Source organism: Alternaria incomplexa (assembly GCF_024043165.1).
Source record: "Alternaria incomplexa strain BMP 0042 chromosome Unknown scaffold_11, whole genome shotgun sequence".
Classification (NCBI taxonomy): Eukaryota; Fungi; Ascomycota; class Dothideomycetes; order Pleosporales; family Pleosporaceae; genus Alternaria; species Alternaria incomplexa.
The window spans coordinates 1508433-1519562 of NW_026249860.1; the positions used below are offsets into that span (position 1 = coordinate 1508433).

Consider the following 11130-nt stretch of genomic DNA (forward strand, 5'->3'; position numbering starts at 1 on the left):
TCTCTAGTCAACCCCAGTGTTGCGTTCGCTCTGGCAGACGACAAGTCATTCCAAGCATCCACCCCACGAGCCACCGGTTGACAGACCTGGGACCCTGCTCGGCAGCCGGAGTGCATTGCCTAGTACCCGTTGTAGTACCCCCGCAGCAATACACCTTCATCAAATGTGGAGGCGGGCCGAGTCATGAGCATGGACGTTCTTCGCGGGCTTCGAGAAGATCCGGGGGCGCAGGTACCACATCAACATATCAAATGACCGAGCGTTGTCTGGAGAAGTCTTGAAACCTATCAGCGGCGGCATCACGGACATTCACACCGGCTGAAGTAATTTGGATATTGATGAAGACTTATGATCGCCAGCACCAGGGTTGAGCTCCAGCATACAAATATGCGTGCTCGCCAGACGTCTCATTCTTCACGCACTCCTCATCACACTCTCTTCTCTAGTCACGATGTTGTCTAACCTTCTCTTCACTGCTGCGCTTGCAGCTGGCGTGGCTCAGGCCCTGCCTCAAGCGACCACCTCGAGGGCTACCAGTACCACTCGCGCCACGACGACAACGGCTGCTCCAGCAGCGACTGGGAACCCCTTCGCTGGCAAGGACTTCTACGCCAACCCATACTACTCCTCCGAGGTCTACACCCTGGCCATGCCATCTCTTGCCGCATCTCTGAAGCCCGCTGCTTCCGCCGTGGCCAAGGTCGGCTCGTTCGTTTGGATGGACACGATGGCCAAGGTTCCTCTCATGGACACCTACCTGGCCGACATCAAGGCCAAGAACGCCGCCGGTGCGAAGCTGATGGGTACCTTTGTCGTTTACGATCTGCCCGACCGTGACTGCGCCGCCCTTGCCTCCAACGGTGAGCTCAAGATCGACGATGGTGGTGTAGAGAAGTACAAGACGCAGTACATCGACAAGATTGCCGCCATCATCAAGAAGTACCCCGATGTCAAGATCAACCTTGCCATCGAGCCCGACTCCCTGGCCAACATGATCACCAACATGGGCGTCCAGAAGTGCTCGCGCGCTGCCCCCTACTACAAGGAACTCACTGCCTACGCCCTCAAGAGCCTCAACTTTGCCAACGTCGACATGTACCTCGACGGCGGTCATGCTGGCTGGCTCGGCTGGGACGCCAACATTGGCCCAGCCGCAAAGCTCTATGCCGAGGTCTACAAGGCGGCTGGCTCGCCCCGTGCCGTCCGTGGTATCGTCACCAACGTCAGCAACTACAACGCTTTCCGCATCGCTACCTGCCCTTCCATAACCCAGGGCAGCAAGAACTGCGACGAGGAGCGCTACATCAACGCCTTTGCTCCTCTGCTCAAGGCCGAGGGCTTCCCAGCTCACTTCATTGTCGACACTGGCCGCAGCGGTAAGCAGCCTACTGGCCAGCAGGCTTGGGGAGATTGGTGCAACGTCAAGGGTGCTGGCTTCGGTATCCGTCCTACTACCAACACCGACAACGCGCTTGTCGATGCTTTTGTCTGGGTCAAGCCCGGTGGCGAGGTATGTAACCTATTTGTGAACGACTGAGAAAGCATGTGCTAACGAGAATCTAGTCTGACGGTACTTCCGACCAATCTGCTGCTCGCTACGATGGCTTCTGCGGCAAGGACTCCGCGTTCAAGCCTGCGCCTGAGGCTGGTACTTGGTTCCAGGATTACTTTGCGATGTTGCTCCAGAACGCTAGCCCCGCTCTTGCATAGATGGTTGACTAGTAGGAGACACGGTACCTTCGTCCAAGCTTTTGTCGGGATGGAGATTGTCAAGAGGATGCACTGTATATAGCTGCGATCGCATCTCGCTCGTTCCAGGTTCGTGAGAACTGTATATATCAATCAACATGTACATGACCATTGTGCACCCATCCAATGAGTGATTCCGTGTCCGACATGGTGACATGATGTCGGGTACAATGGTGATGCTGCCCACGTGGGGGCTGGACTCGGGAAGCCACATCACCTCATACCAGAAAAAAACTGAACAGGCCTAGAGCCTACATTAACGCTAAGTCACCTATCTTGTAGGTTTTCATGTTGATGTAGGCTGCAGACCTGTTTAGTTTTTTTCTTGATTGACGTGACATGTCTTGGCAGGGCGAGCAAAGGATCAGCCGTTGCGCGACCAGACCCTTGCGCCACACTTTCCTGCCAGCCCGAGTAATACCACGCCTCGCCAAACCTTCTTTGCCCTTAGACCTCCCGACCTACATCACCTTTTGCGCGCATCGCTCCCATTACACGTGCGATCACCCGACGCTCGTTCCCCTCCCAGCGCACCCTCTGCGCCCACCACCCACCCATGCGGCCCCGGTTCTATCGATAAGGCAGCGGAGAGGGCAATGCAACGCCCCAGGCTTTCACCTCTGCAGCCGCGACTGCTCGCATACCTCGTCGCTAGCAGCCTCTGTTTCGCGCTATGGACGCCTTCCCTTCCTCTTGTTCAAGCCGCCGATGTTCTTGCGACGCCCAATCACGACGCCCTTGACAGCCTCGCGCTGCACGCCTTTACCAGCGGAGATATACCACACATTGGAGATGGGGGACTCGACCGCGAAGAGAGCGATGGCTACGAGCCCGAGTTCAGCTATCTTGACCGAAGCCTGGTTGGACGACAGACAGAAGCGCCGGAGCCGCTGAAGAATAACGAGAAGACGGAAAAGGACATCGATCCCGAAACGACGTTACACTTTGTGTTTGAGAAGGGTCAATTGCGCCTGAGAAGTGTGCTTGATGTTCCCTTGGATGCTCTGGAAGCACGGGGAACAGACAACGCTTCTGATGAAGCTGGCTTGGAAGATGCGACAGTACCTGGAAAGGAGGGCGACATTGGTGACGATGAGATGGGAGAGCTGGCAAAGCGACAGTCTGGCAGTAGTCGCGTCTGGCTGACGGCCAACACATGCCGTCAACCTATGCCGAACGGAGACGCGAAGGAGGCAAGGAAGAACCACCCGCAGCTCGTCATGTACGTCTCCACATCGCCGCGTAACAAGCAACCAGGCCCAGATGCGACGCAAGACACTCTCACCAATATCACGGGCGTGCTCTTTGATGGCGGCTACGCAAGCTTCGAGCTCAACACCACTTCGGATGTGTACATTGGTATTGGGGCGCCCAAGCTCGAGGAAGACTGGTTTGGCAGCTGGCACTTTGAACTCGCCGCAAGCACAGACGGACCTTACCATAGCTACGACGACGCTACACCTTTCCTCTACATGATCGACACGGACAGCGAGTCCACCCTCTTCATATCACAGAACTTGAGCAGTTCGAACGACACAGTGGAGGTCGATAGATGGAGGGCGCAGAACCCCTTCCATATGTACGCCTTCCCAGACGGCGAATGGACTCCAGTGACGGGCCTGGAACGCTCTTACTGTGCGCTTAAGGAGCAGTTCAATGTCAATGCGACGAGGAACTTCACCATTGACACAAGCATCACGACAAAGTTCAATAAGATTGGCGGTGACGACAACATGCCCAAGAGCCAATTCCATGTCAGGAACCTGCAGAGTGCCAAGACATATAACGGATTCGTCGTCATTGAGGGGAGCCAGCAGCCACTTACCATTCCTGGCACGGGCACGACGAGAGGCGGAGGCAGGGTCTTTCAGGCTTTCAACTGGACTACCAAAGCTGGTGAGTGGACCCCAGTAATACGCAGAGAAACATGCTAACGATGTGTGAAGACGACTCCTGCCAAGTACTCTTCGATCTTGAATTCTGCGACATGGTCGCCTACGCCGTCCCCTCCAACACAAAGTTCAAGCTCAACGACTCCGCGCTCGCCGAGATCTACGAGAACCAAGCCCGTCAATACTACGACAACTTCAACAAATCCCTGGCGCAGGTTGCCTGCGACACAATCTCCGAAGCGCAATACTCCCTCGCCGTAACCTGCGAAGACTGCGCCAAAACATACAAAAACTGGCTCTGCATGGTCCTCATGCCCCGCTGCGAAGACTGGACTGCAACGGACCCTTCCCTCGTACCGCGGAATATTAAGACGCCCTTCGCCAATGGGAGTCTCCCGGATATGATACCGGGTTTCAACGACAGCGCTGCGTTTAGCCAGTCTCGAAACCCGAAAATCGACAAAGAGATTGAGCCAGGTCCGTATAAGGAGCTCAAGCCGTGTGAGGACATGTGCTTTGATATTGTGAGGAGCTGCCCTGCGCAGATGGGCTTTGCGTGTCCGAATGGCGTGCAGAGGATGGGCATGTATGGGGTTAGGGATGAGAATCCGGATCGGTTGACGTGTAGTTTCCCGGGCGCGGTTGTTAAGTTGAATGCGAAGGGTGGGGCGGGTGTAGTGGGTGTGCGTCTACACGCTGTTATGAGTGTTGCTGGATTGGTAGCAGTCATACTGCTGGCTTGAGACGGCACGTTCTCCATCACGCAGTTCGCTCTATCTGTAGTTATGATCCCCAACAACGCCATTCTTGCAGCGTTTAAAGCGAAAGTCAAATCCTATTTATCCTTCCCTTACACACTAAACTCCAACCTATTCCCCGCAAAGTCCCTTGCAAAAAACCTCGTCGGATACTCTACACCCTCCGCCCCGCTGTTCTTCGCACCAGGTCTATCCGCCTCCGACGGCGCCGCCTCCCCACCCCGCTCATGATGTTCCCATACCTTCGCTCTCAGCTCGTTCAGCGCTTCTACACTGCCAACCTGGAAACACGGATGCCGTGATGAAGTATGCGTGAAGTCTTCCGGCTTCCCGATCGCGATGTGAACTTGCTGGCCGGAGTCGCCAATGTCGAACCACGCGAGCGTTTCGCGTTGCAAGTGTGGTACTGCGCGTGGTGTTAGGCCCAGGGTTGTTGCGTAGAAGAGGTTGGCCAGGTGGAGCGTGTTTGGCGGGACTACGAGGTTGATGTGGTGGATGCCGGTTATCATGGTGGGTGTGGAATGGCTACGCGATGGCTTCGTTTGGGAGGGGAGTTGGTGATGGGGTAGTGTAAGACTTGGCGCGGGGGGTAGGGGTGAATGCTAATTGCGGGGTGAGGCTGGTGAGGCATGCGAGGCGGAAAACGATCAGCCGAGCTAGCGGGCCGTTGGAGACGACGTCTTGTTCTACATCGAATGTCGCCTCTTTACACGTGGTCTGAATGTATACATCACGCCTGCCGACACATGTACTTGCGATCAGTCGATAGAAACCAACCTGTTGTATCGCCATCATTCTCTTCACCCAGCCTTCGCCTACCAGCCGTTACAGCGGGCAAAGTCGTTACTACAGCGCGATAGCGTATTAAAAGAGAAGATTTACCAGACCTTGAGACGCATGTAAGCCAGCCTCGGATGTAGAATAGAAGAAGATCATCTGATTGGGTCGATAGGAGTACTTGTCAGTAAACCCACGATTCATGGTTGATGTTGCACCAGCATCATCGTGAAACGGCCCACATGGTGGCTGCCGAGGCCCGGGTCGCAGGTCGCATCGTCGACATGGATGGGACAGCCCTATGCTATCCTGATTAATTATCTTCTGTTCGCACCTTTGAGAAGATCATGGCTGGTAAATGAAGGATGCTTGGATCTTTAGCGGATGATGCCATCTTGCACATTTCGATCGCTGGCGAGTTCCAGAACATGCAAGGCATTAGTAGCAGCAAGCCAGCCGAGCCGACATGGCTTGCCAAGAAACAGCGACGTAAAGGTTCCGTTTGCAGACATGTTTGACAGCGGAATTTTTTGCGTGAACCACTTTGGAAGATTGTGTCTAGCTCAAATCGTACATTCGGCTTTCAAGGTGTGGACGAAGTACTGTCGCATACCTGGACGCGATGCGGGATGTCGAAGGGGATATTGCGCACGACATCCAAAACTCATGACATGTACCACTTGTCAAGCTTGCTACAGCACCCTAGCATCCCGTCCGCCGGCAACACAGCGAGGATCCTGCTCGATGATCGAAACCGTTACTGGAGTCATGCGCCCACATCCATCCTGGATCGCAGAAACAAGCGCTTTACTCCTCCCAATCGCATGCCAGCAAAACACGAAACACGTAGAGATCACTCGACAGATTCAGTAATCAGACATGGAGAACATGGGCACGCTTGCCTGTACACATTAGCCTCTTCCCGCAAACGGGGCACCGACTCCACAATAACGCCGCGTTGATGGACAACGCCATGGCATTCCTTTCATCACATTCCGCCGCAGAAGCAATGTTTCGAAACTCCACAGGCGCAACTCGCTGCGATGGTCCTCCGAGGAAGGCAGCCGTGGAGGTTTTGTATAAGATGGTGGTCTCCAACAGAAGTTTGATGGGCATCGACTTCGATCCGCACTTTCGCTTCCATCTTTACTACATTCGCTTTCCGCGCCGCTCTTGTTCTTTGTTGTGCTGTGCACCTACATTCTTTTTCTCAAACGACGTGGTCTATACAGAAACAGACGACTCTTTGAACAATATCGCAAGATGAAGTTCTACGCCGCTCAAGCTTTCGCTCTTGCTAGCATTGCAACTGCTTTCCCGCATCCCCAGCTTCCTTCTCTACCATCGTTCTCGCTACCGACTGGTGGATCAGGCTCTGGCCTTGGTGGCCTTGGTGGACTTAGTGGAGGCTCGGGCCTTGGTGGCCTTGGTGGAGGATCAGGAATTAGCCTCCCAACCAACATCCCCTCTCTCGGAGGTGGAGGCTCAGGACTTGGTGGACTTGGTGGAGGCTCGGGACTTGGTGGCCTTGGTGGCCTTGGAGGAGGATCAGGATTCAGCTTGCCAACCGGCATCCCCTCCCTCGGAGGTGGAGGTTTCTCACTTCCGACTAGCCTTCCCAGCCTAGGTGGAGGCAGCACCGGTACAGGTGGCTCGGGGTTGAGCAGCTGGCTCAGCGGCCTAGGTGGAGGTTCCAGCGGAGGTTCCAGTGGAGGTCTCGGGGGTCTCAGTGGCCTCGGAGGTCTTGGAGGTCTTGGAGGCCTCGGAGGCGGTGCTGGTGGTGCTACGACAACAGCTGACGCCGCTGTTCCCGTACCTTCCAAGACTGGTGCCGCTGAAGCACCTGCAGCAACGGGCGGAGGCAACACTGGTGGCGCCGGCACGATTGGCACAGATTGCAAGCCCCAATCTGGATCGTCCAACGCCTTCGGAGGAAGCGAAAACGGTATCGTGGACAAGAACTGCTGCACCGATATGACCATCGTCTTCGCACGTGGTACCGGAGAAATGGGCAACGTCGGATCCGTGTCCGGACCACCCATGTTCAAGGCTATCCGCCAGAAGCTGGGTAACGACCGTGTTACCGTTCAGGGTGTTGACTACGCTGCCTCTGCTGCTGGTAACGCCAACCTCGGTGGCGACGGTGGTCAGAAGATGGCCGATCTGGTCAAGCAGGCCAAGTCTCAATGTCCCGACACCAAGGTCATCGTATCAGGCTACTCTCAAGGTGCCATGGTCGTTCACAATGCTTTCAGCAAGGGCATGTCTGCTACTGATGTTAGCGGCGCTGTCATGTTCGGAGACCCATTGAAGCGCCAGGCTATCAGCGGTCTTTCAGCCGACAAGATCAAGCAGTTCTGCGGTACTGCTGATCAGATCTGCGGTGGTGGTGGTGATGGCGGTGCTACTGGAAGCCATCTCAGCTACGGCAGCAGTGCAGATGCGGCGGCTTCTTTCGCTATCCAGGCCGCTGGGCTTGCTTAGGCGGATCGAGGTTGTCTTGTAAACTCGCATTGCTGGTCCGTGTGAGCTACAAGACGAGACATACGCGATTGTTGAGGTTAGAGCGACAGAAAGCTGGTGTACATTCAAATGTAGATACTTGACCACTCGTTGTCACTCTATCAATTCTTTGACTTATCCTTCACCACCATACTTCGTGACAAGATCTCGCATGATACTGACCGCGCCGCTCCGATAACTTCCCCCGAACATTGCATAGTGGTTGAGATGATGGTAGAGCTCATATAGCTTCACTCTGTCTTCGTATTCCTCCACGGGCTCCGTCTTTGGACACAGCTGATGGTACTCTTCCAGAAAACTTCCACCGAAGCCACCAAACATCTTCATGGCGCCTAATTCAAACTCGTTGTGCGCGTAGCATGCCGACGAGTCGTAAACCACGTCTTCAACCTCGCCCTTCTTATTACCAATGACGCCTGCGCTTGCATTACCGCTCCATAAGTCGCCATGCACAACGACAGGTGTAACTCCCTTGCCGTTATTGAGATGGTCATCACCAATCAAGCGGGGTACTACCATGGTCGCGGTCTGCTCAACCAGCTTCTTCACGTCGCTGTCCCTTCTCCCGTTCTGCTCCGCGCATCGTAGGATGCATCTGAGACGGTTCTCCGCATAAAAGTCTGCCCAGCTTCCCTTATAGCTGTTATCTTGTGGTGTATCGCCGCAACACGTTGTCACCGGAAACCCAAACACATGCTTGTCACAGCCTTCTGGTATGGGCGCGGGCGTGGTATGTAGCTTTGCGAGCTTAGCTGCCAGCGATGGCGTTTTCGACTTTGAACTCGATCGTCCCGTGAGGTGAAGGAATTCAGTCACGAGGAAGGATGTGGATGGCTGCGATTCATATCTTCCGTGACCGAGGGGTTGAGGACATAGAGATGGTACGGCGTCGTGGATGGCTTGGAGGGATGCGTACTCGCCTTCAGCGCGCTGTCAGTTGATTAGCCAGCCCGGAGGTGCTAGAAGTTGCGCTTACCTTGGAACATGACCTCGGCCTCTTCCCCGCTCCCAGTCTTCATGAAAAATGTCTGATCTGTGCCATCGTCGAGTTGTGACGTGATCTTCAACGTCGATGCTGAGCTCGAGCCGCCTCCGCCTGCGGAAGAGACGTGCGTCTTGTCAAGGTTCAGGCCGAGGAGCCTGATGACTGCCGGATCGAGCTTCATGGTAGAAGTTGTCATAAGAGAGCGCGCGATCTTGGATATAAACATTACATTGTGGTGATGGCGCCTGCGGTATTGTTAGATGGGTTGGTGATGACGTCAGCCTTATCATCCCGCGCGGTGGAAGCTCGAGGCGCGCCGACGCGTCCTTAGCGTTGCGACCACAACCTCCCGCACTTTCGAGATCAGATCGTGATGTAGGACGACACCTGCCTGTTATCAAACGCGTATCCGAAGCGCGTCGCTGCCGCCGCCATCATTGCACAATATGACAGCCTTGCGTCCACGCATATGCGGCTCGACTTCGCGACGCAACCTTGGCGGTGCTTAGAAATGCGACAACTATCGGAAGGCTGTTAGCGATGAATCCTACACATGCAGGTACGAAGTTCGTACATGGCTTACAACCGTTCGTACGCCGATATGTCATCTTTGCGTTGGGCGCCTTATTTTTTCGCACGTTCGCGATGTTCGTATAGCCTATCTGGCCCAAGGTCCCAAAGCTACAAGTATCTTCCCACCCGCCGAGAAAGAGATGGATATCCTGCCGTGGAGCCAGAGATCTACCTCTTATTCCTTTCAACCGACTTCATCTCAATCGTAACTCACCAGCAACACGCGAGAACGAGAACTGGAACCCCGTCCCACCAACATGTCCTCCACCATAGTCCTCATCACGGGTGCCAATCGAGGCATTGGTCTTGGCCTGACTGAGCGCTTCCTGGCAAAGCCCACGCACACCGTCATCGCCGCAGTGCGCAACCCGGAGCACGCGACCGCGCATGCGCTACAGGACCTGCCCAAGGGTTCCGACAGCCAGCTTATTGTCGTGAAGCTCGACGCAAGCATTGAGCAGGACGCGCACGATGCCGTCGCCGAGCTGCAGCAGAAGCACCAAATCCACCACCTCGACATTGTGATTGCGAACGCCGGCATCAGCTACATCTTGCCCACTGTCGCAGAGGTCAAGATTGCGGACATCAGGGCGCACATGGAACCAAACGTCTATGGCGTGATAGCGCTATACCAAGCGACGCGCGAATTTCTCATGAATTCGACGCGCGAGCCAATCTTTGTGCCTATGGGCTCGTCGGCGGGCTTGTTGGTGTAAGTAAATTTGACATGCCTCTCACGCACCCGTTTGACCATGCCCTAGCAACCACCTGCCCATTCCCAACGCGGCGTATGCGCCGACCAAGACAGCGCTCAATTGGTACACGATTCGCATCAACGCCGAGGAGGATTGGCTCAACTGCTTTGCGTTCGACCCGGGCCATGTTTCGACAGATATGGGCAACGGCGCGTCCCAGGCTTTGGGTATGGGCGAGAAGGCGCCGGTCTCGGTTGAGGATTCCTGCGAAGGCATGATGCGGGTGTTTGCGAAGGCCTCGAAGAAGGAGTACGGTGGCAAGTTGGTTGTATATACTGGTGAGATATCGGGGTGGTGAGGTCGGGTCGAAAATTCATTTGGAAGGCCGCGCGAGCAATTGTATCTTGTAGCAACTATGAATGCTCTTCTCACAATGTCCTGGTTCAACATACACATCTCAACGCCGACAGCTGGTCATTTTCAGAGGACGAAGATCGGGCTGTACATTTGTTTGATGGTGAGGGAGCGTGGGTGGTCATCGCGGCAGTAGTTCGTCTTCAAATACGGGTTGTCAAAGGTGGGCAGTCTGACATGGGAGTCGCCGGCGGACGTGATGTCGCGCACGCGTGACGTTGCGCGAGCGCTTTTGCCGACGGTTCTTGATGGCAACGTCTGGAGCCAGTCCTTCCAAGTCGCGCACACGCTACTTGATGAGTCCATGTTGCGTAATGCAGGCAAGACCGAGTTGTTAACGGACTGATTGCCGGCAATGGCGTTAGTACAGTTGTTCGTTATGGGGTATTGCCCTACAATGTGCATTCCATGCGCTCGCTACTACAGTCTGAGTAGTCTAAGCAGTCTAATAAAGGTATAGTAATGCGCAAGAGCGTGTCACCTACATAGTAATAGACGTTCGCGCGCGAGCGGCTCCATCCGCTGTATCAAGCTAGAGCTTGAAACAAAGGAGCGTCAGCTCTTGATTCTATCGTTTGCGTGTAGAGTTAGTCAGTAAATTAAGCTCAGCTCAACCCTGTATTCCTGAGATATATAACGATTCCAACTAAGGGCTCAGTCCTCGTTAATTGGATATAAAGCCCCTATATAATTTGGGGTTAGGGTTAGGGTTAGGGTTAGGGTTAGGGTTAGGGTTAGGGTTAGGGTTAGGGTTAGGGTTAGGG

The 11130-nt window shown here is 54.8% G+C and overlaps 5 protein-coding genes across 5 annotated transcripts; 4 read left to right on the forward strand and 1 right to left on the reverse strand.

Annotated features, from left to right (window-relative positions):
* Nucleotides 1-451: 451 nt before the first annotated feature.
* On the forward strand, nucleotides 452-1710 carry J4E90_007904 (uncharacterized protein; the record flags this gene model as incomplete). The annotated part of the gene is made up of 2 exons (XM_051437434.1): nucleotides 452-1510; nucleotides 1564-1710. The coding sequence occupies 2 exons, from the start codon at nucleotides 452-454 to the stop codon at nucleotides 1708-1710; spliced, it is 1206 nt and encodes a 401-aa protein (XP_051289180.1).
* Nucleotides 1711-2345: 635 nt separating this feature from the next.
* Nucleotides 2346-4384, forward strand: J4E90_007905 (uncharacterized protein; the record flags this gene model as incomplete). The annotated part of the gene is made up of 2 exons (XM_051437435.1): nucleotides 2346-3645; nucleotides 3696-4384. 2 exons carry the CDS (start codon nucleotides 2346-2348, stop codon nucleotides 4382-4384), a joined length of 1989 nt encoding a protein of 662 aa, XP_051289181.1.
* A 107-nt stretch (nucleotides 4385-4491) lies between these two features.
* J4E90_007906 (uncharacterized protein) lies at nucleotides 4492-4908 on the reverse strand (the record flags this gene model as incomplete). The annotated part of the gene is made up of 1 exon (XM_051437436.1): nucleotides 4492-4908. One exon carries the CDS (start codon nucleotides 4906-4908, stop codon nucleotides 4492-4494), a length of 417 nt encoding a protein of 138 aa, XP_051289182.1.
* Nucleotides 4909-6439: 1531 nt separating this feature from the next.
* J4E90_007907 (uncharacterized protein) lies at nucleotides 6440-7660 on the forward strand (the record flags this gene model as incomplete). Its single annotated transcript, XM_051437437.1, has 2 exons — nucleotides 6440-6444; nucleotides 6478-7660. 2 exons carry the CDS (start codon nucleotides 6440-6442, stop codon nucleotides 7658-7660), a joined length of 1188 nt encoding a protein of 395 aa, XP_051289183.1.
* A 1854-nt stretch (nucleotides 7661-9514) lies between these two features.
* On the forward strand, nucleotides 9515-9969 carry J4E90_007908 (uncharacterized protein; the record flags this gene model as incomplete). The annotated part of the gene is made up of 1 exon (XM_051437438.1): nucleotides 9515-9969. A coding segment is annotated over one exon (455 nt), but the record flags the coding sequence as incomplete, so codon positions are not given.
* Nucleotides 9970-11130: the final 1161 nt, after the last annotated feature.